Genomic DNA, 27,042 nt, shown 5'->3' on the forward strand with positions numbered 1-27,042 from the left:
AAACTAAACTTTTATTTTTAATTGTTTTATTGAACGAAATTAATTAATAATTTATTGGGTAATAATAAAGAGATATTCAATTTTAGCCAAAGCGTATTTATTTTTCTAAAATTGAAGTCAAATTGCAATAGTCATTTTTCACAATTATCGATGCATTTATATTTAAAATATGTGTATCAAATTTTATTATTTTCTTACAAAATCTAATTTACTTCTGTTTACAAAAAAATACAGTAGTGTAAAACCTTATATTAAATTACACTTATTAAATTCAGAAACTTTATTTAACATAACTCTATTGCGAGTAAAATATTCAAATTCCCATTTGATGACAGTAGCAAACAAGCTAACCTAATTTCTCTTTCCTGTATTTTGAGAATACCTTTCCTATTCTTAGACTTTCTATTTCCTATACCCCGAAGAGGGAATTATCAACAAATTTTCCATTTGAATCGAGCAGTAGAAATCGAGTACAGTGGTTCTGGTTTTAGGATTGATGAGCCAAGCAAAGCAACTGAGCCATGTGGCGAGCTGCATTACCACGGCGTTATGCGCCGGCACATTCACGTGTGCTACTGCATTAATTAATGTACGTCTCTGCATCAACACCGAGCCTTCTCGTGAGAACCCGTCATATGTTCTGTTCAATGTTTCCGATACAAACGTGTACCGTATAGAGAGGACGGACAACGTCAACGCGCGAAGGAAGCTCCGATCGACAGGAAGACAGGTAAATGGACGCGAAGCCACTGTACCGGCCGAAGGTAGCCCTGCTTATCCCGGATAATTTATTTTGCTGTGTAAGTAGGTCGGGCATTACGTAAAAACCACCTGTGTATTTTAGTATATGTCATCGCTACCCGAATTCAACCGAGGACCATTAATTTGACTGCCACATATGTGGACGACACTTAAATATCCGTGTGAATCTATCACCTGTGTTTGTAAAAATTTTTTCTTCTAATGGAAACTCGGATTGGGAACTGTGAATGGTAAGTGAATAGAATATTATAATATTTGATAAGATTTGTTAAAAATATTGTGTAAGAAAATTTTGTACGTCAGTGTGCAAATATGTTGGGGCTAAAACTGCAAAGGGGTGAAATGATCAAAGTATCAGTTTGAAAAATATAAGTTTATTTTAAAAGAATATGTATGTTAATTTATATTTCATCATTTTATGTATTATTTAACTTTATCTTGAAGTAAGTGTACATTATAAGTTGATAGGTTTAATAGTAATAGAAAATTGTGTTAATTAGTAATTGTAAACACAATTAATAGTAATTGTGATAATAGTAAATACAATTTTACAATCAAATTATTAGAACAGTAAATAAAGGTATTTTACAATAAAAATACCAGAACAGTAAATGAAAGTATTTCACAATAAAAGAATAGTAATAATAGTATTAGAATAGTAAATGAAAGTATTTTATTCAGTAGAACTATTTTATTAAAAAAAATTATTAAACACACCAATAAGAAATTTGTCAAATCATTTGATTTTTGTATAAATCAACAACCAAGCTTTCGACCGGTATGCCATATCAATTCGAAGTTTAAAATGACGGTTACGGGAATAATTACACAAAGCCTTCATTAGCGTTTTTAATACAAAGTGGCTGGTTGCCAGTTACAGCACGCAATAATCGATTCCGAAGCGTATAGAGTCTGACACAGTCTGATGACATAAAAGTACCGCAAAATATCACGTATGTGATATCAGTTTGACAATTAAAATTGCAGAAAATGATCGGATAAACATTTCACCAATGTTAATACAAAATGACTGATTCTTTGTTGGAATCTACAATTTACAGGTAAGAATTATTCATTGGGTAAATGTAATTTTCAATTTCTTTTATTTTTGATGAAGGATTGAAATATTACTGTTAACGTTGATGATATTATTGTGTACTAAATAATTGTTTTCAGGGACTGTTTTATTGTAAATTTTCATTGCGGCAGCTAACGCGTTCAGTAGAATTAAATCGTAAACATTTGTGCTAAAAAACCGAGAACCGAGATAAAAACTTAAATAAAATGCAAGGTAAAATTGTATTTCTGCATAAATGTAGATTATTATAAACTTGCGATGTAATATATTAACAAATATAAGAGATATTATACGTTGAAAATACGTTTTAATTTTATCAAGATAAGGACGTGAAACGCAAAGGATAGTTGAGGAATATGCTGCTGTATGTTACATACATCACTACAAATCATCAATTTAAACTTGATTCAAAACTTATGTAATTATCTAGAGGTTTGGCAAACACCAATTACGTCAAAAGAAGGAACAAAAATTATTAGAGAAAAAGAGGGTTAAAATTATAGTTAGCTACTCAATCGATGACGACATGTAATTAAACAAAATGACTACCTGAAAAATATCTACAAAATATTGACATTCAAAAATTTTCTCAACATTTTTGCGATGTAAAAATTTCCTAATAGATTATATGTTACATGACGAATTGGTTTAAATAAATAAAATTTAGTATCATTGAGAAGAATATCTGTATCATGACAATAAAATAAAATATGATACTTGAAATGTAAAGAGTAGTAATTGATAAAATACTATGACATTCGAATATAAGTTATTTGTAAATACATAAGATAGTTATTCAATCAGAAAACAATTTTATAATAATTTATAATTATAGCCTGTCTACGTATTTCACTTTGTTTTCTGCAATGAACTTTACGGGTCACGCACAAATGTGTATAGTAAACTGCGAGACATGAATAGGTAAGTCGACCATACGAAACAGGAAACAATTCGTTTTATCGCGTTCCACTGAATGGGAAATTTAACCCTCGCCTATTACGTCATTCTCTCGCTCATAAATCTCAATAAAACTATCGTATGATAACGAATTTTTTCTTTAAGCTATACAGAATTCCAATTGAATTATCATAGCACCTGGGAAAAAGCTGCTATCAAAAATAAATATATAGCAATAAAACTGATCTAAAACATTTTTACCACCAGGATTGATTATTCTTTTATTAATAAATAAAATGCAAATAGTATTGCTTATTTTTAAAGATGTATTTTTCTCCTTTTACGACACACCACTTCTTTCTTAAAATATTTCTTTTTCGTTTCTTTTTCAAATTTTGCTTCAAGTTTTTAATATTAGCTTGTATTTGATTTACACTACACGTTTTATTTTATCGTGATATCATTATACTTAGATTAATACACAGATTATTAGTTTAATATGTATAACAAAATTGGTAATATTATTTTCGATTACAAAAGCGATTAAATATTTTTAGATAAGGGATGTTAAGTAACCTAACCTTAAACTATGAAAATGTTTCATACTGACATTTGACACAGACCATTTATTATATTAATTTATTGTATTACATTCTGACTAAAAATTAAGAAATATAGATCTTATATATTGAAGAGTCAAAGGTTATTTTTAATCCTTATTTGTCTAAGATAAGTTTGACTCGTCACCCACCTACGAGTACAGTGCAACAAATAATTTTCTAAACAATGATTCTTTTTGCAAATTCATCTAAGACACTACACTTACTCTTTATTAAAATCACTCAATAATACTTAGACTTTACCATAAAATCATGGAAAATTCTTTATGTACTACTATTTTCAATAAATCTGTTAACCAACTCATATTTTTTATAATATCTTTCGTTTCACCAATAATACAAAACTCCAAAAAACTAAACAACGAATCTAAATAAAAGTCATGTTAAAAAGAGATGTTCAAACTATTCCCATACTGCAAACTGTTAATACCTATTCCCATATTGCAACGAATTCTCCATCAACGTTACGTAAATAATCGAGATAAGAGTTAAAAGCGTGCTATCATCCCAATTTTCAGCTGGCGGTATCGTGCGTTTAAAATTTCTTTCAAGTATCCTACTCCAGCAAGGTTTAAAATTCTCTGGCAATATCGTAACCGCGTTATCGACTCGTCGATAAAGACCCGCCAGATTCGTCGAACATGTTCAAATCGGTTCGAAACGGTCCGCTATCGAACAGCTGCGTTTCTTCGCGTGCGCCCGCACGTAACCCGCGCCTAATGCACTCCGCCGAGCATGTATGCGTGTACACGTGCATTGTGTCTGTCCGTATGCAAAAGCGGGGTGAGGAGGCGCCATTGTAAACGTTCCGTGTACGAACAGGCTGTCGGGGGCATAACGGATACATCGAACGTAACAGTTGCGCACATGCCGCCAGAAATAACCGCGCGTAAACAGACGCACGAAAAACTTTTAGGGGTTCGATGCGTGAACGAGCGACCGACCGACCGACATAAAGGAGGACGTGCATGAAAATCCGACGCTCGTAAACTCGCGCGGATTCATCCATTTTCGCGGCCGTCTATCGGGACGTCTATACCGGAAGCACCCGTTTTTACGACCCCGCTATGCATTTTCCGCGCCCTACGCCGGCGAACGACTTCGTGACTCGGTTTCCGATGCTCGTAATACATTCTCCGATATTTCGTTCCTCCGTGAATTTAACAAAGACGTTGCAAGTCTCACTGCGTTAGAATTAATCGCACTATCCATTGGAGCACTGGAACTCACCATTTGCAAGTCGTTCCGACGCGACGATACAACATCCACTATATGAACCATTGGTGAGAGTTTCCAGGTCCGTGTTTAAGAGTGCCGCTGTAGGAAATAAAACGCGAGCTCACTCGGTGCGACCACAAAGGAATCGAAAGGTTCACTGTCGCGTGTCAGGGCGCAGGACGGCACGAGCGTGTTTAATTCGTCGCGCGAACGCGCGCCACCGAACCGTCGGCTATATTGCACGTGTTTCCGGCCGCGATTTTCCACAAGCACAAAAGGAGCACGCAACGTGTACGACTCTTCCTCTTCACCGGTACGGTAGTTCCACGTAATGCACGGATTTCCGCGTGGACGTGCCGGGGTGTACGCGCGTTCTGAGCGTCCTTTCGGGAAAGAGAAAGAGAGTAGCGCGCGGCGAGAAGTACGAAGGAGACGAAAGGAAGGGACAGAGCTACAGATAAAACCCCGAACGCAGCTCGTCCACGACTGATTCCCCAGGCCTACACGCACCCTCTAGTTTTCTCCCTTTCATCCCCCACCACCCACCCTCCCGACCGCCATCCCCCTTCTTCCTCCTATCCCCCTACCAGCACCGATCCCCGTAGCCCTCGCCCCTCTGCAACCCCGTCGGCCCTTTCTCCTTTCGATGTCCCCCCTTTTGATTCTACGCACCCTCTGAGAGAAAGCCCACGCACCCTCGTACCAGCCGATATATGCCTTTCTCTCTCTCTTTCTCTGCTTTATGCGTTTCTTTCTCTTTGTTGCCCAACCCATCTTTCGTCCCTTTCTACTCCACCCCCTGTCCTTGTAATTCACCCTCTGTCTTTCTTTCTAACCGAGTCCTTCGATCGCCGCGTCCTTGTCATCTCGATCGTGCCTCTCGCTCTATCTTGTCTTATATCGATGAAACCCCATAGCATTCGGCCAATCAAAGAAGCGCGTGAGCGCTTTCTAGAGCCCCATGTTGGTGTCCCCGAAAAAGAAAGAAAACCGGGACACGGCCGAGCTGGCGGATGCTCTCGAAGGTACTAAGGGTCGGATTCTGTCCCTGGGAAAGAACTACGCACGTGTGCGTGCTTGATGTATGTATATATCCTACTACGCGTAAAATCGACCGAACCCGTAATGGGAAAAGCGCTACTACCGGCCTTCTTCGCAGCAATGGATATGCTATCTATTAACGCGGATCAACGACTGCCAAAAAGTTTCTTGGCTCATGCACTTCGCTACATTTTAACGCTGTTGCGCGTTTAATGGCACTGCGCGTGCGCTTTTGGGAAACGGTTCTTTTGCATGAGACGTATGGAGCTAAACTTGAGAATTTTAGAATTTTCAAGTTTTTGAATTTTTTTATTTTTAATAATTTATGTTTTTAAGTGAAGTCGTATGCTTTCAAATGTATAGATTTTTAAATTGGCTACATTGAAATTGAAGCTGATTTTTAAAATGAATAATACACATATGTGAACATATATAAATTTAAGAAAAAGTTACGTGTAAAGTGCTATTATGCTAATTTATTTTTATCTTTTCACTCTACCTTTTTATCTCTCTGTCGAAATTTAAAGAAAAATTAAAAAATGGGGTCCATCATTTTCTTCTTGAAACGTTCATATATTTCTCTAAACACCACATGTATGTATCATGTTTACATACATTTATGTACATTAATAATATAAATATATAAATGTTAATATAATACTATTTATATTAATACCAATTTAACACCAGTGTTATTAAATGCATGACGACTTTTATTAATTCTAGCGGTTATCAAATATTTTTCATGTGACTGAGAAATTTTAATCGTATCATGCGAAATAAAACGAACAAGGAAGAAATTAATTGCAATTTGCTGAGGAACGACTGCGTATCAAAGTCTGCAGAGTGATCATAAATCATATGATCTGACAGACTACACGATGTATTTACACTACGTATTTTATTTACAACCGGATAAACATCTGAGCACGAGCGATTAAACAGTTGGTGTCGTGTTCCTGCGAGTCGATGAAATCTCCTTGCCACGATTTCGAGCGTTAAAATCCCCTAGACCAGTGGCATTCTGCCACGAGAACGCCGTTTACTCGACTTTCAAAAATAGCAAACTTTTGTTCGTCGAATGTGAGGAATACTAACGTATTTTCTAACGTGAATTGCGATAACAATTGCGTGAATAGCGATAAAACAAATAGAAGAAAATTTTATTGAAGTTCACCGGCATGCATTATTACGATCGATAGTCGAAAATAGATAGAATTTAAAAGCAAGCTATGTGTAAGGAAATGCGAGGAGCAGTCGGCATTTAAATTCTAATGTTTCCATGTATACGTAACAAGGAGAAGAGGCTGCGGTCTCTTAGAAATAATATTTCCTTTGCTCTACATAATGGAATATGTACGTTACACATAATATAAACGCGTATTCGATTGGAACAAAAAGTATGGAAGAAACGGTTCTTTCTTCTTCGATAGTTCCCTGGAGACGAATCGTATCGGGAGCATTATAACGTCCAATGATAACACGAAAAACTGCCGGTAGATAAATAAATTTGTGGGAAGATACGGATATAACTTTTCCACTTGGACAAACGTATTCTGGTACTATAATTGTAACGACTGTTTCAGGGATTACAATTTTTCGAGGTTATGTCGTAGGACGTTTTTTATGTACACTTTTGTATCATAGAATTTGAAGGTGTTTATAAGGTTTATGAGATGGTTATTTTACGAGTGGTAATTTAATTGAAATACATTTTTGTCACATTTTAAAATTTACTTGATTTAAGGTCAGGTAACATGAATTAGAATTTATGTTAATCAACGAACGTTAAATAAATGAATTACTAGTAAGGAAAATTAGATGCAAGTAACCAAAGTTTATTATAATTAAATTAAATTGATTAAAACGGTTATTTAACGAGTGGTACTTTAATTGAAATACATTTTTGTCACATTTTAAAATTTACTTGATTTAAGGTCAGGTTACATGAATTGGAATTTATGTTAATCAACGAACGTTAAATAAAATGAATTTCTATTAAACAAAATTAGATGCAAGTAACCAAAGTTTATTATAATCAAATTAAATTGATTAAAACGGTTATTTAACGAGTGGTACTTTAATTGAAATACATTTTCGTAACATTTAAAAATTTACTTGATTTAAGGTCAGGTTACATGAATTAGAGTTCATGTTAATCAACGAACGTTAAATAAATGAATTACTATTAAGAAAAATTAGATACAAGTAACCAAAGTTTATTGTAATTAAATGAAATTGATTACGATTAAATAAAATCAAAAAAAGTTAAACAAAATTAACTAACATTAAGGTAAGATAAGTGAAACGAATTAAAATTAATTAATTATCTAAAATAAACAAAAATTAGCTAATGTTAAGTGAAATGAACTGAAATAATATTAGCTAAAATCAACCAGTATTTATAGAACTATCGAGGTAAGTTAAATGTAACATTGTCATATGTTATACATGTTACCTGTTTGAATTCACACATTACACATATGTTACATGTTTTAAATATTAACTAAAATAAAATTAGCCAAAATTAAGGAGTATTTATAGAAGTATTGAGGTAAGTTAAATGTACCATCGTCATATGTTCCACATGTTACATATTTGAAGTCACACATCAAACATATGTCACATGTTTAAAATATGACATTGTCATTCTGAATTATATAGTTTACAATATATTACCATAATAGATAATTAGATATTTCTTCTTCAATATTGTGCAAATATGACAAGAAGTCCCTTGAAAAGAATACGAAGTGAAAACAAAAAAGATAGACAACCATTTTCGACCTACAATTATTCGAAGTGACTCCCAAGACTACAGAAAATAATCGTGCACATTCATCCTCGAGTACTTCAAGTACTCGAGTGGAACAATACAGCTCAGAAATTAGCGTGAAGGTAAATCGGTTGATGTGGAACGCGTTAACCCGAACATGCTGGCATTCACTGTTATTGAAATTTTCCTCATTATCAGAGTCATTCGGAAATACGCCCCCAGGTTGGACTCGAGATCGTATTAGGAGATAAACGCGGATCAGAAGGCAACGAAGGAAAAGCGAAATATAAAGCACGCGAATGGAGAGGAAGAACGCGTAAGGACCTGCAGTTAACCTCTCGACTTTCCTCCCTCCTTCGGCCAGGGATTTGTTGGTCCAGAAGAACCACTCGTACGTACATTCACAAAACTCCGACCTCTCCTCGCTACCCCTTTTTCTCCGCCCTCCCGGCATTGCCAGTAGCTCGCGTTTTTAAAGGGCGCACAAAAGCCACCGGAAATTGCTCCCGGCTCTTCCGACGTTACGGACGTTCTATGCCTGTCCTTCTCCCGTTGCCACGTCGTTCTCTTTCGTTACTCCTTCTCCTCTGTTTCTCCGCTCCTTTTTTTCCTCTTCCATCGACGATTTCACGAGTAGGTACCTACTGAGGCGGCAAGAGTTCCGATAATGGCGGATTTGGATAGTGACGCTTCTGCGACGGTTCGGCTGTAGATGAAGCGCGGACGGCGACGAATGATTCCAGGAAACGAAACTGGCTTTAACGAAGCACAGTCGTTCGAGTATATCTATCCGATTAATCCGTGAAATGATACGCGAGGGGTAGTTTTAGAAACGTGGCTGGATTTTTGGGGAACAGGGTGCTTCTGCTTGATTGGACATGGCTTATCGCGTTAAGTACTATAGTCGTGTATTATGGGATAGAATTCTGGGAAGTAAGACAAAGCTGCTACCTTTTTTCACGTAATTTGGTCTCGTGACGCACTCAAATGGCACATTCAAATGACGCACTCACGACGCACTTTAGGTGTGATGAAGTTTAGTAGACATTTTCAATGTGAAATAAGTCTATTTTGCATAGTCAAAGATATAAAATTCTATCAACTCCTTTCATTATATTTTTTTTTCAGAACTATTATAAAAGAAAATAATACAAAATGTATAATGATTGTAATTGAGTACATGATCCTTGAGAGTTCTTAAAAATGTGAGGTTAGGAAGGTCATTGATTCCATTATTGATATATATTGTACTGACGTATAAGAATGTGATTTAGTGTAGATTTATTTTAGTGGTACATGTAATATTAAAATCTGATTATACTCCTTAATAAAACACCTTAAGAAACTTCTCAGGAAGAAGGAACCTCTTCGTCAAAAAGTAGTTCCCGCGACGATCTTTTTAGACACTTCCCCAACAAATGGTTCAGACGCGAACAGCAGTTATTAGGACGAATGCGTATGACATGGCCGAGTGGATCCGATGAAGATTCGTGAAACGAAAAGGGTCTGGAAGGGTCAGATAGAGGGCTTAGTCGTTGCACCCGCAACTCGACAGACGAGCCGTGCTTGATAGGGGATGAGTGGACGTCTCGTAGCTAGTCGAGGATCATCCGTAATTTATGGGAGATCGATCGACTTCGCATTGAGCTGCCACCCAGTGACGTAATCGATCGCGTGCGATTACGTCATGGGATTCTATCGAATTAGCTTGAACACGTAAGTACAGACACAACCACCTATTCCGAACGCTTGTCCTCGCGTGTCACGAAAAAATATCACGAAACGTGTGGCTACGACATAAACGTATGTCTGTCGACAAGATCACCTTTGTCTTATATGTAATTACTTTTTCATTAATTTCAGACACGTGTCTCTTGTTACCCCCTTCGTGTAGGGTCATAAATGTATGTTTATCGCATAACGTGTTATGATATCTTGAAAATAAAAACTATGTTCACTCTGTCCACACTTATGTCCACATTAGGACCTCTATCACGTTATGACAGTTTTATCAATTTGTGCTATCCACATTTGGACGGTTGTGGGTACGTGGGTATGTTCGGACGGTTCTATTAGGATGGTTCTAACCACATTCACATCTACGTTAGCACGAGTTTATCCACATTCATCCACGTTAAAACAATGTCATCCACATTAATGTTTACGTTAGGATAGTTCTATTTAACATGGTTCTAACTACAGCATACCAACATTGGGACTGTTCTGTTCACATTTAGAATGTACAAAAATTTCATAGAAGAATGAACATAAAACTTTCATAGGATTTACTCATAGTTATTGTCCAATAGGCAAATTTAAACATTCATGAAATTAGAACAAATCTGATACTGTATGACTACATATGTGCGTGTATGATATATCTGTGGTATGATATACCTAAAGTACGTATAAATGCACAGTCTACAGATCACATAATTTTTATCCACTTTGTGGTCATAATTACACCCCTGAGAAATTTCAAATACAGTCTTGTGCGATAAAAGTATAGTCACATAAACAATTTCATATATTAAATGTAGAAGAAGTAACACATATGACAAATAAGAAATACAGGTATTCATGATAATTTCAAGATCAGACATTTCGTACATGCAAATTTAAATTACTTTTCCCACATTTAAAAATCCTTCATATTTTATATTCTATACGTTTTTCAAAATTCGAAGAGATTGATCGACTAATCCATAATGCTCTGGTTCCACATCGAAATTTAAGTTTCAAAGTCCTTTTCAGTCCTCATCCCGAAGCAAAGTTGCTCGAAGTCATCAAAAAGCAACGCGGCCTCGTTCAAGTTTTCCTTACGAACTTTCACTTGGTCCCTTTCTCCATTTCTATCTTCTGTCGTCGCTGAGTAAATATTTTGTCAACAGTTTCGAAAGATGTTGCGTCTCATTGATCTTTCTGTTGGTTCAGGCAATTTGCACTGTCATAGAGAAGGAAGTAATTTTCGGACGCGAGCAGACCAGGCGAAAGAAACAGTTTCAGCAATTTGTTAATTGTAACGAAAGTTTGAAGCCTCACGTTACATTTGATATTTGATTCCGATACATTTGATAATGAAAACTTATTCATAAGTTTTCTATTCTAATAAACATTTTAAATAGAACAACATTCATTTACTAAATATTTTAAACGGAACAACATAATAATTTTTAAAAATCACGAAATTTTAGGAAAAGTCTGGTAATGATTGTTACCAAAAGTCTGGTAATGGTAAAAATTGATAACCTGATACAATTTTTAACTGTTTCATTCTGAGAATCAGTCTAACAGAACGAAAAGTGTATTTCCTGTTTCACACACGATTTTACTAGCAACTAGCGATCAGAAAAGCATGGTCATGAATTCCTGAGCTGACGCGAAACGTAAAGATAAGACGGTCGTTAAAGGGCGGCAGCTAAACGAATAATGAGTAAGTGGAGGGATTTCAATGCGAAGTGTCGTAAAATGAGGAAGAGGAGAATCAAGAAAAGCAGGGTAGCAATAGAACATCGAGGAGTCATGGTAGGGTTGGTAGGCCGAATACCCTGCATCGAGTTAGGAAGGGTCGCTAATCGCGAACTTGGGTACCGGCAAACCCGGTAAAAGGATCTCCCGTGAGTTAGCGAGGGTAGTCCACGATCACATTCACCATGGCCCGTGGCTTCTTTACAACGTATATGGTACATGAATAATATCTTGCCTCCGAAGATACGTACCATGATAATACCGTTCGTGATCAGATTTTGCAGTATCCTCGGGAGACTGGTGCTTCGGCTTCTACGGAATCGACGTCACCCTTGAGAACCTTCGAATCTACTTCTTTCGTATCGATATGTATTAATATTTAGCTTGCGAATACTTCCACATGTAAAACATGTTGTACAATTTCTTGTTTTAATTTCTTGTACAAGAATTTTCAAATTTTAGCTTTGGTTTCGAAAATCAAGTTTGTATGTTTCTTTGACAATGTTATCCGTTTATGTGGGCTTGAATAAAAATGTGAATAAACATTTCAATGGAATCAATTTTATCCCCAAATATTCAAATCCCCAACTTACTATATCTCAAATTTCCAACCCCTAAACCCATCAAATCCCAAAATTAGAAAATTCCCAAATCTCTGAGCATTTTAAATTCGTACTTAAAGTACTTAAATTCGAAATTTCCATGAATCTGCATCTCACCGCAAGCTCTTCGGCGAACACTTGGTCTGCTCGTCACCGGCGCAGAACTAGGTCCAATTTTATTTGTTTTTCGAGAAAAAAAGAGCAGAATTCCTGACACTTGGCTGACAAGCACAGTTCTTCATAACGGTGCGAGCGACGCCTATCCACGCTGCGTTGTTCCCTGTTGTCGTTGGCGATATTTCAGAAAAATTGCAGTTTGAATCGCGGTGTCAAGCTCGAAGGTATAGCACCAACATCATGACCTTTTTCGTTCATTTTTCACACACGTACGTGGATATGTTCGTCGTAAATCCTCACCGGTAGTCAAATTGCGTCAAAAATTATGTGCTGTGTGGGAGTCGATTGCCAAGGTATTTAGAAATTTTTCAAAAAATCCGTCACGTCTGAAATTCTTCTTATTGATGTTTTCCAGCAATGTACTGAAAAACTTTGAAATTTAGAAAAAGTGAATTGGAAATTTGGGAAATTAGAAAATTGAGAAAATAGGAAATTATAAATTTGACAGTTTATTAAATCAGAAATTGGAAGATATAAAAACTTTAGTAAAAGTAATTAACCTTCATATTTTTAGGAATTTTGAAATTTCAAAACTAGAAACTTCAGAAGTCTAACTCTAAATTCCAAAAGCTTATAAAGTTCAACGTTGCTAAAAGTTCGATGTCTCAAACTTCCAACTTTTTAAAATTCTAAAATCTTCAATTAAAAACTTCCAAACTTCCAAAGTTTAGCACAAACTCTCAAAGTCTCCACATTCCTATTACCGACTTGTTTTTCATACACTAAGATGTGAGCACCATGTAAACATGATATTTCTATCCTGAAAAGAAGACACGAAAACTCTGATTGGCCATTTATTTCCGATGGATACGTTAACCTGTTGAAGGTTTAAGCAGCGTATCGAGGATGCCGAGTTGGATCTCAAATGGCAGAAGGCAAAAGCGGATAGCATCGATTACGATTGAGTTTCAATCGGTGACCAATCGATTGAACGTCGAAAAAGCGCAGCAGAGTAGAAGTCAGGGTGAAGCGTTTCAAAGGGGAGAAAAAATTAACAGACGCCACGCTCTCCAAGGGTGGGCTTTGGGGGTAAAAAAAAGAAACGGAAGGGGAGATCTATCGAAGCTAACCCAGGTGCGGTAAAAGTTAGGCCGGCTGTTAGAGGGAGAACAACTTTTATACGTATGTATCTGTCGATTCAATCTCGCATACTTGCGTTCGATGATTGCGTGCATAACAGATGCGTTTAATCAGCATACGTTTGTATCTTGTACGATTCGAATTCTAATTATCTATTGTTAGATTTCTAGATTAGTTGAGGTGATATGGTTAATCGAAGTCGAAGGAAATTTTGTGGAATCATTTTTGACAATTCATTTATTTATTTGAGTCATTCTTTAAAAATTCACTTAGTATTCTTTTATTTTAAATTTAAAAATTCCATAGTTTTTATTTTAAGGTTTAAGAGTGAATATGAAATTTAATGAAACAGAAATTTGAAACTAGTATTTAAGACAAACATTCATAATGTAAAATGCGCTAAAAAATATTTATTATCAATTCTTCCATTACATTAATTTCTGTAAGGTGCTTGCTAAACAATGAACATTTACTGTAACATTAAAAGCTTCAATGTTTATCATTTACATTTTACAGAACATTTTTTTTTATTTTCATTCATTTGTAGATAAAAGACAATCCAATCAAACTTATACTTATTTTTAAAAATTTGTATTGCAATAATTTTTTAAAAGAATATTTCTCTGTGCAAATTTCCACATAATATAATATCATTAAAAGCTACTACACTTGCATAAAATATTCAATACGATTATCTATTATATAATTATTTTCATTTATCCGCTTTAACCATTTCATTCGTTTTATAATTATTTCCATTTGTTCATTTTATCCGTTTTATACGTATTTTATCTAATAAAATATGAAACCCGCTCGAGCTTCTGCGCGTATAATACATTTACTGAAGGTTTTTAGAAATTCTATTCTGTACAGAAGAACAGTCGGACGTTGAAACCTCCAAAATTAATTACATTAAGCCGTAGCCTCTTTCCTTTCATTTTATCCCCTCGTGTACCGGATATTGGTTATAAATAATGGAATTATATAAGTGCGTCACATGTAGGGGAGGATGAAGAATTGTTTCGTTTCGCTTTAACCTCCTACCAATCTTCGATCTCTCTTTAACGTTAAAATAGTTTCATGTTTCGCTTTATTTGAAATTTAGATAGAAGATACTTGTTTGTTTTTAATACCGTATTTTTTTGTACAAATATTTTTCAATAATTTTAGAATTATATAGTAATACTTTTATGCGGATTTAAATTATTGTTAGTCTACTTTTGCATTAGTATATTATATATAACTATACTTACAGTCTGTTATATATTTTTATACATTTTTTATGTAAAAACATTTGCATGTAAAAATTTAAGTTTGTTACTATTTTTAAATTCAGCCAAGTTTATAAAGAAAAATTCCGCACCTTTCAAAAGTATAAGTGCTCAAATAAAAAATGTAGGTAACAAGATTGCTTGTATTGACACCCAAGCGTCAAAATTGATTATCACTATCCAGAATCTGTCAGTGAAGCCATACTTTCCCCGCGTCTAACGAAACCTAACTCTCAGCTCGTGATCGTCGCGTCCGGAAAATCGCGGAGCAATTACCGTAGACAACCCAAGAATTGGCGCATGAGGAGGTCGACCAAAGTAAAAGAAACCACTCGGTCCGCTTATCCCCACCGTAAACACTTCCGGCGTGACATCTCGTCAAATAAGAATAATAATGACAATAACAACTGCATCACGCAATTCGCACTATCTCACTCTCGAGACGTTGCCGACTGTCATTGTTTTTGGCCTAATTGGTGTGGGTCGCTCGAGCCAATATACCGCTGAAAATACGTGGGAGGCGTCCATTTTTCTATTCTGACCAATTGGGGCCGCAGTCCTTCCAAACACCTGGGCCTACACGCCATTTCCTTGGTTGTCTACATTACATCGTAGTATTCAAGTATATTTCCCGTCGTGGTTTAACAGTTCAATTAACTACCGGTTCATTAGGATTCGAAACAAATTTGCTCAAGAGTGTTAGTCTAAGCGTCAATCTACGTTTACGGGGCGGCATCCATACGGACGAAATTTCATCAATTCGTTCGTGGGTCGTTGGACTTAAGGAAATTAAACCTTAACCCTACGACTACCTAACACGCACAAGGACATGCACCACCGAAGTGAGGTATTTTTCTAGTCCGACCAAATGGAGTCTCTCCAATTTCTGAGTTAACTACAGTAGTAATATTACTTGACGTCACTAGATTCTTAAGATCGATAAGAACGATTACACCTGTCAAGTCTTGTAACACGGTAAACACTGGCTACGTCTTCAATTTCGCATGAATTTTCTGAAAATAGAGGAAAAACGCACATCGCAGGATGTCCTGTGACGTTCGAAAACGAAAGAAGATTAATTACACTTTGAAAGTTCTGAATGTACCTCCGATACGAGCATACTTCAGACACTGATTCATTTCTTTCACGGTGTAGCTTCATACCACGTAAAAACACTTTATGCAAGAAAAAGTGGATGGAACTACGATTTTTAAGCTGGCCCTCCCGTCTGCAAGAAGTTTGCGAGACTCTAAGGTACTTTGGTAACGTGCTTTGTACGAGAAGCCGATTATGTAGCTTGTTAAGTCGCATCCAAGAAGTAACACACTCATTTTAGCTGACAATAGAACGCAGACAATGGGAGCATCAATCGGAATTATCGAAATGCAAGACGAAGATTCCAGACCTTTCAAACTTTATCACATTTTTCTTTTAACTTTCTTCGCATACTTTTTTATTCTAACGTTAGTTTAAACATTTTTTTTTCTTTCCTTATGGCAATTGGTTGATATTTGTATACAAATGGCTGATACTGAAAGTCTCTACGGTGGAAAAGCAAATATCCTCAAGAATCTTTTATCAAAATCTTCGTTTACAGATTCAGTTATATTTGTACTTTTCTTATGTACAATAATTATAAGTGGTTACTCCCTCAACCTACAATTTTATAGACAGCTGTGTCATTCGCAGCTAGTTAATTATTGCTACAAGGCAGCTGAAGAAAGTTAAAATGTTGAGCACATCTCACTTTCAGTTATCCTTGATCATTCTTGATTAATCCAGTGTATACAATTGAAGTGTATTATAGTGTATCACAATTTAATTAAAAATTGAATTGCAGTAAAAATACAAGTTGGGTCACACTCCAAAGCTAGCGTCACGAGCGCACACGACATTGTAGCAAGGGGTTAAATGTCCGTTCTAGGATTAAAACTAAGCGATTTTGCCCTGTGCGATAGTTGCAGTATTATCAGAGGAAAATCGTAAGTAACGTTAACGTTACATCATTGTCGTTCTAATTAAATTTTTACACTCTTTCCGACGAGCCGACAAACGAGGCCAATCGATCGCGGGCATCCGCATATAAAAAATACGCCGCGTCGTTTCCCCTGCTAATGACGCGCACTCGCGTGTGAACTTTATTACATCGCACACTCGAACGAATCGAACGAAGAATCGATAATTTTCAAATTTCTGCCTCCCCTTCTTTAATAACTGCATCTGATTTTGCGGTCCGTTGGCCTGCAACGCTGCCGGCTTGCGATCTACTCTTCGCTCGGCCATGTAAACAATGTTTTTATCATTTATTATCTTCCCTTCTTAGAACGCCGCTATCGAGCTTGACATTATACGAGGTACATGACAGTGATTTTATAGAAAAATATACGGGAGCAATGTTTTTCATAAAACAGCATTTTTGGAAAATTGTATCATTTTTTGACGTTGGATCATTGCGACGTTTTTGGGAAACTGAATTCAGCACATTTTCAACGGTGATAGGAAAATTAAATTCGGCACGTTTTTGGTGTTTTGGGAAATTCAGCTGTTTTTCAACATTTGTAGGAAAATTGAATTCCATTTGTTTATGTTCTTTGAAAATTGAATTCAATTCTTTCCGGACGTTTTTGGAAAAATTCGATATTTTTGGAAAATTGAATTCAACAATTTTTTAACGCTTGCAGGAAAATGTATTTACAACGAAATTGTAATTTTTATTGTCAAACGAAAATGTTCTATATACGAACTCAAAAATTCAAAAATTTCATACTCCAAAGGAATTTCCGCAAGTGAAACTCATAGCAAGTCTCCCATTTTTTCTACTGTAACAAAAGTACTGTCCAAGAAAATATAAAAGACGTCAAAAAATGATCCAATAAATTTTCAGACCATTTCTGAATTACTAAAATACTTCCATTAACTAAAAAATCGTTGTAATTAAAGATAACCCTTTCCTTCGGTAAAGAACTTGCAATTTTAGGAAGAAAGACTGAAACTCTGAATAGACATCAAAGCACCGTGCCGCATGTACGCAAGTTGCCCAAGTCTAGTGTTAATTTGTCGTTAGTTGAGAGGTAGTTGCTTGTTGGTGACAACCGGACGTAAGGGTGGCATTGTCGAGGTCACGTGGCGGGAGGGTAGCAACTATAGGAGGGATAGAAACGGGAAAGAGGGTCGCTAGGTGGTTAAACGTCGGAGACTGAAATAGGGGTGGTTTGACAAGCCGATCTCGCAACTGGGATGAGATCTTCTCGTAATTTGAGCAAAGGGCCTAAAAGTAAAAGCTAAGATAATTATCACTTATAGGATTAACTGGAGGAATAATACTCGATGAGTTTTGGACAATTTAAGTACGGATGACCATTCTTAAAGTAATTATTTGGTTTGTAGTCGCGTGCGATAAATCGTAGACTTTTTTAGTGGGGTTCAAGGTGGAAAGGTGATGGTGTTGAGAATTTTAATTTAGAAATTTAGAGATTTGAGAATTTGAGAACTTGGGAACTTGGGAATTTGCGAAGTTGAGAATTTGGGAATTTGGGAACTTGGGAACTTGGGAATTTGCGAAGTTGGGAATTTGGGAATTTGAGAATTTGGGAATTTAGGAATTTGGAAATTTGGGAAGTTGGGAATTTGGGAATTTGGGAATTTGGAATTTTGGGAATTTGGGAATTTGGGAATTTGAGAATTTGAGAATTTGAGAATTTGGGAATTTTGGAATTTGGGAATTTGGAAATTTGGGAATTTGGGAATTTGGGTATTCGGGAATTTGGGAATTTGGGAATTTGGGAATTTGGAAATTTGGGAATTTGGGAATTTGGGAATTTGGGAATTTGGGAATTTAAGAATTTAGGAATTTAGGAATTGTGGAAATGTGGAATTTGAGGATTTGGGAATTTAGGAATTTAGGAATTTAGGAATTTAGGAATTTAGGAATTTAGGAATTTAGGAATTTAGGAATTTAGGAATTTAGGAATTTAGGAATCTAAGAATTTGGGAATTTGATATTTAGAAATTTGGAATTTATGGATTAAGTATTTGAAAATTTAGAATTTAAGAATTCATGAAATTAGAAATTGAGCAAATCAGCAATTTAGAAATTTGCAATTTTGGACCTATGAATTTAAGAATTTGAAATGTTATGACCTTGAGTATTAGAAATGAATACTATTAAAAATTCAGAAGTTTAAGTATTTAAAAATATTGAGAACCCAAGACTTGGAATTTGGACACTAAATAATTTATAATTTTAAAATCGAAAGAATTAGAAATATATGTAGATATTTGAAGTTCAGAAAATCATAAGGACTGAAACGTAGGTATATGACCTGACGCAAACGCAATATTTCTTTTATCGCAGGTGATGCGGGTAAAGGTACACCGACGCCGGTAACACTATACACTCTGTGATATATCAAAGTGCATCATACGGAACAGAGACATATCATGTTGTATAATCTTGCTTTCCTGTGAAAATAGAAATCTAGAAATTATGCGATTTGAAAGTTAGAAGTTAGTTCCAAATTTTATGCATTTAAAACTTAACAATTGAAATATTTACTTACAAATTTAAGAATTTTAATATTTAGAAATTTAGAAATTTTTAAACTTGGAAATTGACGATTTACATTATTAAAAACTTGAAAATTTTTGAAATTCGTAAGTTTGGATACTTAGGAATTAAGAATTTGAATACTTGGAAATTTTGAATTTTGCAAGCTTGAAAGTTGGAAATTTGGTCATTTGGAAATTTGAAAATTAAAAAATTTGGAAGTTCGGAAATTAAGAAATTTAAGGATTTCAAAATTTCGGTATTTAACATGTAAGGACTTAGAATTTAGAAATCGAAAAAGGTAGAAATTTGGAAGCTTGAGAACTTAAGAATTATAGACTTGTAATGTCAGAAATCTGAAAATTTAGAATCTTGGAAACTTGAGACTTAGAACTTGGGACTAGGGACTTGACACTTCAGACTTGGGACTTGAAATTTTGGACTTGTCATTATTGAACTTGAGACTAGAGACTAGAATGTGAGGACCTCGGATTGGGCACTTAAAACTTTGGACTTGTGATTATTGGACTTGGGACTTGGATCTGGGAATCTGGAATTGGGAACTTGAAACTTTAGACTTTGGACTTGAGACATAAGAGTTGAGGTTTTGAACTTGTGACTTGAACCTTGAGTTTAAGGACTTGGGACATAAGAGTTGAGGTTTTGGACTTGTGTCTTGGACTTTGAGATCTGGGACTGAGACATAAACCTTAAACTTTGAGGCTTGAGCTTTGGACTTGAGACTTGAATCTTGAGACTTTGGACTTGGGACGTAAGAGTTGATGTTTTGGACTTGTGACTTAAACCTTGAGACGTGGGACTTGGGGCGTAAGACTTGAGGTTTTGGACTTGTGACTTGGACTTTGAGACGTGGAACTGAGACTGAAATCTTGAACTTTGAGGCTTGAGCTTTGAACTTGAGACTTGAACCTTGAGACCTGGGACCTGGGACCTGGAACTTGGGACGTACAACTTGATTACTTGTAACTTGTGATTTGAACTTGGATTTGATCCTTGGTCCTCGAAACGTATAGATTTAATCCAGAATATTGAAAAACGTAGAAACGTATAAATTCATAACTACATATATTCGAAATTTCGAAACTCCTGAAGTCTGAAGTGTACCTGACCTATCGCAAACGCAATATTTCTTTCATCGCAGGTGATGCAGGTGAAGGTACACCGATGCCGGTGGCCACGGCAATGGCGGTGGTGCTTGTGCGCCTTGCGCTGTTCCCGCGCTGAATTATTGAGACGCCAGCAGATCGATGTCACAAAAGGAAAGCGGCCGTACGGCTTGAAATGACGGGCTTTCGCGTCACTCGTACATTATGCACGCGGCCGCTTCTACGTTCTGTGTGCTACGTGTATTCGTGGGTTGATACACAAAAAAAAGAAGAAAGAAAGAAAGAAAAAAAAAAGCGCCTATATCCTCCTTGTCTACGAACATTCTCCCCTTCTAGTTTTCTCTCGTGATTACGGTGAACTCTAGCGGCCACCAGGTGGAAAGAAGACAAAAAATGGCGGCGAGGTCAGGTGCGACGAAGGCCTTTGTCTTTTTCATACGCTTAGCTGATGGGGTGAACGAACAGGGGAACGAGCCAGGTTATTGTACAAATAATAATATCGCGCTATCGTTGCGTGACTCTAATTTATACTGTACATCGATATTACCGGCTTGCTGTTACTATTTTCGCTCGAGTAACGTCTGATTTGTTGTTTGTTTGTTGGAGAACACCATCAATGTATTCAGGCATTTTAAGGGTTTCTAACTTTTCAAGAGTTTTATGTTTGAGTAAATGTCTCGTCATTTTTTTTCCGACTTTGCTTGGTATTCTGAATTTTTTAAGTGAGGTTAGAAAGTTTCAAGTTTCTTATGAATACAATTTCCTGTAGAATAGTTTAAAAAGTAGTGGAGTTTTGTAACTTTGTGCTAGACTCGTACTTATTGATGTTTTTAATGGTATTCTTTTAGTACGTTCTTTGTGTTGGATTTAAAAACTGAATTATTAATTTCATGTACATTTGAGAAAGTTATATTTTGGGAATAATTCGGTAATTTGATAAATTTAATAATTTGATGATTTGAAAATTTATGAATATTCTTATACGATCACAACTTTTCCCATAAAATTAGCAAAAGTCATTTCATAAACTTAAAAATTACTTATTCAAAAACCACACTATAAATGAAAACAATTTTCAAATAAACCTAAATGTATCAATTTACATACACAAATTTTATATATATTTCATTTATTATATGTTGCATAAATTATACTCTAAATCCTCCATAAAATTTTGCGAATAATATCACTTTTCCAACGTCCAAGTCTGTCCAATCCGCACGATTTCCTCGCGAACGTAGAACTTTTAATCTCGTCAGGTAACCAGGATTCTTCAAACCGTTTAACCCCGTTGTTTAAAATGCCGGTCGTCGCGGAACTTCAGAATAGGATCAGTCGAGTGTTTAACCAAATTGTAAGATCCATTAGGTTGGAAAATGCAAAAGCCGTGTTCACCGATGTAGGCATAATACTTTATTCCTTGTATTGGTCGCTCGAAGGTCGTTCAAGCACGGCGGAACCAGTGCATGGAAAAAGGAGGAAAGAACAACGGTGTATCCGGGTCAGGTGGTGGTGCTCGCTTATTCCGCTCATGGTATATTCCTGTTACCCTCAAAGACAAATTACTGTCTTGCATTCCTAGTTTTATTTGCATTGAGTCAGTCTATTAAACACAGGTTTTCGAAAACGAGCGGAAAGATGGTAAATTTGAAGGTAAGGCAGAAATACAGTTTTTTCATGTTAATTCATTTTTTAAATGAGTTTAAACAGTTTCAAAGTGTTTCTAAAAATATTTGTTCAGAAACATGTAGATACTGCAACGATCTTAAAAACATATTATTCTTGTGACATCTTATATACATATGTAGGTATAATGTAGTATTTCTTCTTAGGAATATCAGTCATCATCATCTCATCATCAATCATCATCATCAAGATTAGCAAAAAGAATGATGTGTGACATAACACATGTTTAGAAAATATTGAATAATTTTATCGGTTGTTAAATGCTATCATTTATTAAATTTCATACATCTCGAAATGTCAGATGTAGTATGATTTTGAATACACTCATACTTTGTACGCTATCCACACACGACACATATGTGTACACATGTACAGATATTCCCACACGCAGCATTTTCTATACTTGTCTCAGCATTTTTACTAACAATTAAATTTCAGAACCGTTATATACTAAATGAATGACTATCTATCAAAGAGTATTTATAAAAATAGTGCTCATAAATCCTGCGATAAACAAAAAAATAATACGGTAGAAAAAGCAATGACCTTTTACGCCCCGTACAGCTTCCATCTCGATAGGGATCTCGGTGTATTGAAAATAGTAGTTGGCGATGTTCATACAAAGGTGTTGCGTATGAAAAGATTAAGGGGGATACCCTGTAATACCTGAGGTTACGAAAGTGGCACGTTTCTATCGATAGGGGTATTACGATGGATCAGAGTCACTCGTGGCGAATGCTTACACCGCTGTTGCACTTAAGTGTCAAGGTTTCGCTCCTTACACGTTGAATATCCGATAAACATTGAACAGATTTAGTATCCATTATATATTGGTAATAGTCTGTTGGTAAACGTAGCTGTACATTTGCTTCGGTAACATTGACTCGAGTTTAAATAGCACATTTCAATCTCTTTTTTCTAGAAGTAAAACTTCTGTATACCGACGTAGTTAGATTCGTTATGAATGAAGAATTGCGGTTGGGTTATGTACATTATCTGTGTTACGGTTTGCTGTCTTAAATGTAAAGAGTTGTTAAACATCGATGTTAAGATTTTTGGAGAAAGATATTTTTGTTAAGTGTAAAGTTCTTTAGATCTTGGAGAAAATCTCAATCAAATTTTTGTGTTTGAGTTCAGACTTCATCTGCGACTTACGAAAGATAAACGTCTAATACGGTTTAATGGTGTAAGAGCATTTACGGTACACTGATTCGAAGCTTAAGGTTTGATGAAAATGACTACATAAACATTTGATCAATATTCTGAATACAAAATAGTTTCTAGAATGAACAATGAGTCAATTTACAGCTTAGTACTATCCATTAGCGAACATCCAGTTTTTAATCCGCAAAAATGGAGGAGCTGATGCGAAGCTCAGACCAGGGGGCGCCACTAACATGTAACAAAGTAAAATGGCTGCTAATACTTGTACTTATTTTCTTCAAAGTTGTGTTCATTTTCTGCGTTACATATTTATAGTTATTTCCTTATTATTACTGTTAAAGGTTGAAAAATGTCTTTCCTTGAATATTGATGAGAAGGAAAGTGATGATTAATAACAAGAGTATAGGTATTCAAACGTGTATTCCTCAGCAATTGATATGCACAAAATCATTCTTCTCTAACAAAATTTCTAACGAATCAAAACATCTCTCTTTTCGAAAGTAGTCTGTGCTCCAGGATCACGAGAGTTCAGCACAGTAGCTATGTCATTTTACAGACTAAATGGAAAACCTTATACTCACCTACTTTGTAGGAAGCCGAGGGAAACATAGAGGAATAATGGGCCCGAGGATAGGCCGTGTGGTGGAGGGAATATAAGGAAGGTGAGAAGGGTGTAGGAGGTAAAGACACGAGCGAGGGTTGTAAATATCGAGGGCAGCTGATATCGACTGAAGGGACACATCAGTGGGGTCTGCAGCCAAAGAGAAAAGGGAGAAGCATTATCTTATGTAATATTTATCCCCCACCCTCTTCGTTGTGCCCCCACTACGTACACCCTCTTTACGTTCTTGCTAGCTTTCCTCGGCTCTTACTATGTCTATATCTATCCTGTTCCTCTTTCGTCCCTACTGGCTCGTACGGTCTACGACCTCGTATCAGCATCCAACAACCGTTTGCACATCCTTCTGTTTACCTCGACGATAACTATCATCGATCGTTACGATATCCATTACACCGGGACGGTGATAGTCACGAATGCAGTAAATTCGTAAATAAGAAATTTTATCTTTTGATTACTTGCGTTTACTCATTTATAGAGTATAAAGCAACCCCATTTTGCTCGAGTGTCTCTTGTATCTTTTATCTTTGAAAAATGTGGCACATCACTGTTTTATATAAAATATAGTTTGTTAAACTTTTTGGAAGGTTGAATATTTTAAAAATATAAGAATTCAAATTATCTGAAGAAAATACAGAAAATCAAATTATGTGAAAAAGTAGGAAATGTTTTATGAAAAATAGTTGCCCCTTTCATTACTATCAATTTGCTTACATTTCCTTTAAATTATCAATGTTCTTTTATAATATTTTCCTTATAAGAAATTTAATCTGTTAACAATGTTAGTTGTAATCATATTTGATCTACATCAGCTCAAACCTTACAAAGCATATTAATTTAATTAAGTACTAAATTAATGTTAAGTTAATTTTGCAAATATTCTTACTATTTTTTCACAAACCTTATTAAACATTTTTCCTTCATTATAGTTTAATTTAATTTCCTACAATATTTTTCCCTTCGGTATAATTGTTTTGATCATCACCAAGAGAGTTAAGCAAAATAATTTGCATATAAGCTTCACGAGCAAGAATGCAATACCTTCCCAAGTGCAAAATCGATTAGGTTTCTCCTACAGTCTCTTAATCGAAAGAAGAGTATTACCGAGTGTACCGAAACATCTGTTCGTTTAAATGTCAACTATTACCGCAGCCGAGGGATTAATCGTCCGCGAGTTGAAGATAAACGGCCGTGGTCGTAAATTTTACTCGTGCAACTGTGGTTAGCTTCAAGCAGGATCAGTTGCAGCGCCGATTAATAATAGCACGTCGATTAATCGCGTTCATCTAACCAGGCCACTAATTGCAGAAGTAAGCCATGCTCCGTAGATAGATCGAAAATGTAGGAGGGGTTTAAATCTAATTGCTCGTTCGATACTCGAGAGCGAGACACTTAATTCGGTTCCGTTCTGCTCTGTTTTCATAGCCGACCCTCGATCTCATCCTTTTTCATCCCTGTGCATCCCCTCCCTGCAGTCACTTTGCCTTCTGGTTCCATCCAGCGCGTCGCCCGGTAATCAGGTTGGCCCTTAATGCCCGTGAAACTGAATAAAAATGCAATAGAGCGTCCCCGGGTTATCGAAATCCACTTTTCCGCGGCGCACTGCGCAAACTGCGTTCGGTGATATATCGATTCGCTCGGCCTCGACCGATGGCCAACTCGCCAAACACATTGGGAAGCATGGCGGGTCGTTTCGATAGAAAGCTCGATCGGGACAAGCTGTCTTCGAGGTACACGCTTACGTCGACACCGCTTTCGCAAAGTTCCTCGAGAAAGCTTGACCGAGACGTTGACGGCACAACGCGGCGTCGAGGTCGCTGAACGGTTAAACTTTCCGTCAAAGAGAGAGAGAGGCTTGCGAACGAACTCGATTTAGAAGCGGAATCAAAGCGTAATATCGAACCGAGAGATTTCAACGTTTGAGAGTGCACAGAGCAGAAACGATCGGACTCGATGCTGAACTTCGACCGTGCTGCTTTTCCCTCGCTTTTATTTTTTTCTTTTTTCCACGTTTTTTCGTCTGTTAGACTGAACGAATTTCTGAGCGATGCTTTATACGCTCATACGATCGCGCCAGAGAATCGGGTGACGGTATCGAGTTGATAATAATTGCGGATTTTATGTATTTTGTTTCGTGTATGATGTTTCATCAAATTGCCACGAAATTTATTTTGCGAATCAAATTCTTTTCATTCTAATGTGATAAACCATTGTGATAAATTTTTAGGTTAGCTACAATTATATTTTTTTTGTAAACTGTAAGTTTAGGTTATACCGGGTTTAGGTTATACTTTTTTGTAAACTGTAAGTTTAGGTTATGCCGGGTTTAGGTTATATTTTTTGTAAACTACAAATTTAGTTTTAGGTTATAGTATAGGCATAGGTTATAATAAGTTAACGTTATATAACATTTATGTTAACTATAAGCTACACAATTATCTTTATGTGTATAAGAATGAACTTGTGTATAAATATGTGTAAAAATAAATTTATGTATAAATATGTATAAACGGTTAAAGTTATTTCAAAACTTAATTCTTGTTCATCGCAAGTCTTCATACCTCAAATTAATAATCAATCATCAAAGTTTGAAATAAGTTTGATTAGACCTTAAACATTAAGTGACCCAAAGCTTAGCTTCTAAAAAATAACCTAACTGAAACACCATCTAAATAACTATCACCACTATCATCGTATAGTTAGACATTATGAATAATATATTATCAAGGAAATGTGATAATGTAACAAAATATAATTGTAATCGTAATCGTTGCAATCCATACAATTGAAACGGGTTAAGCGATAGAACGCCTTAGGAAGAAAAATCGCCGTGAACGGAAGCTCGAGGATTATCACCGGACATTTGTCTCTCTAATGAACAGCTAAATGCGAATATGTGGCTCGTAATTT

At 35.9% G+C, this 27,042-nt stretch overlaps 1 protein-coding gene across 9 annotated transcripts in view; it reads right to left on the reverse strand.

The window, feature by feature from the left end:
* The window catches only part of LOC100879998 (bruno 3), a 465,868-nt gene that overhangs the window by 162,677 nt on the left and 276,149 nt on the right, over positions 1-27,042 (reverse strand). For 7 of the 9 annotated variants that reach the window (XM_076539334.1, XM_076539335.1, XM_076539337.1 and 4 more), the window contains exon 1: positions 4,588-5,051. The exons of the other annotated variants lie outside the window; for them this stretch is intronic. In XM_076539334.1, the coding sequence (XP_076395449.1) occupies positions 4,588-4,638 (51 nt within the window). In that variant the 5' untranslated portion in view covers positions 4,639-5,051. Of the gene's footprint in view, positions 1-4,587; positions 5,052-27,042 lie in introns of those variants that run through there. 9 annotated transcript variants of the gene reach the window in all.

Source organism: Megachile rotundata, chromosome 13, assembly GCF_050947335.1.
Source record: "Megachile rotundata isolate GNS110a chromosome 13, iyMegRotu1, whole genome shotgun sequence".
Classification (NCBI taxonomy): Eukaryota; Metazoa; Arthropoda; class Insecta; order Hymenoptera; family Megachilidae; genus Megachile; species Megachile rotundata.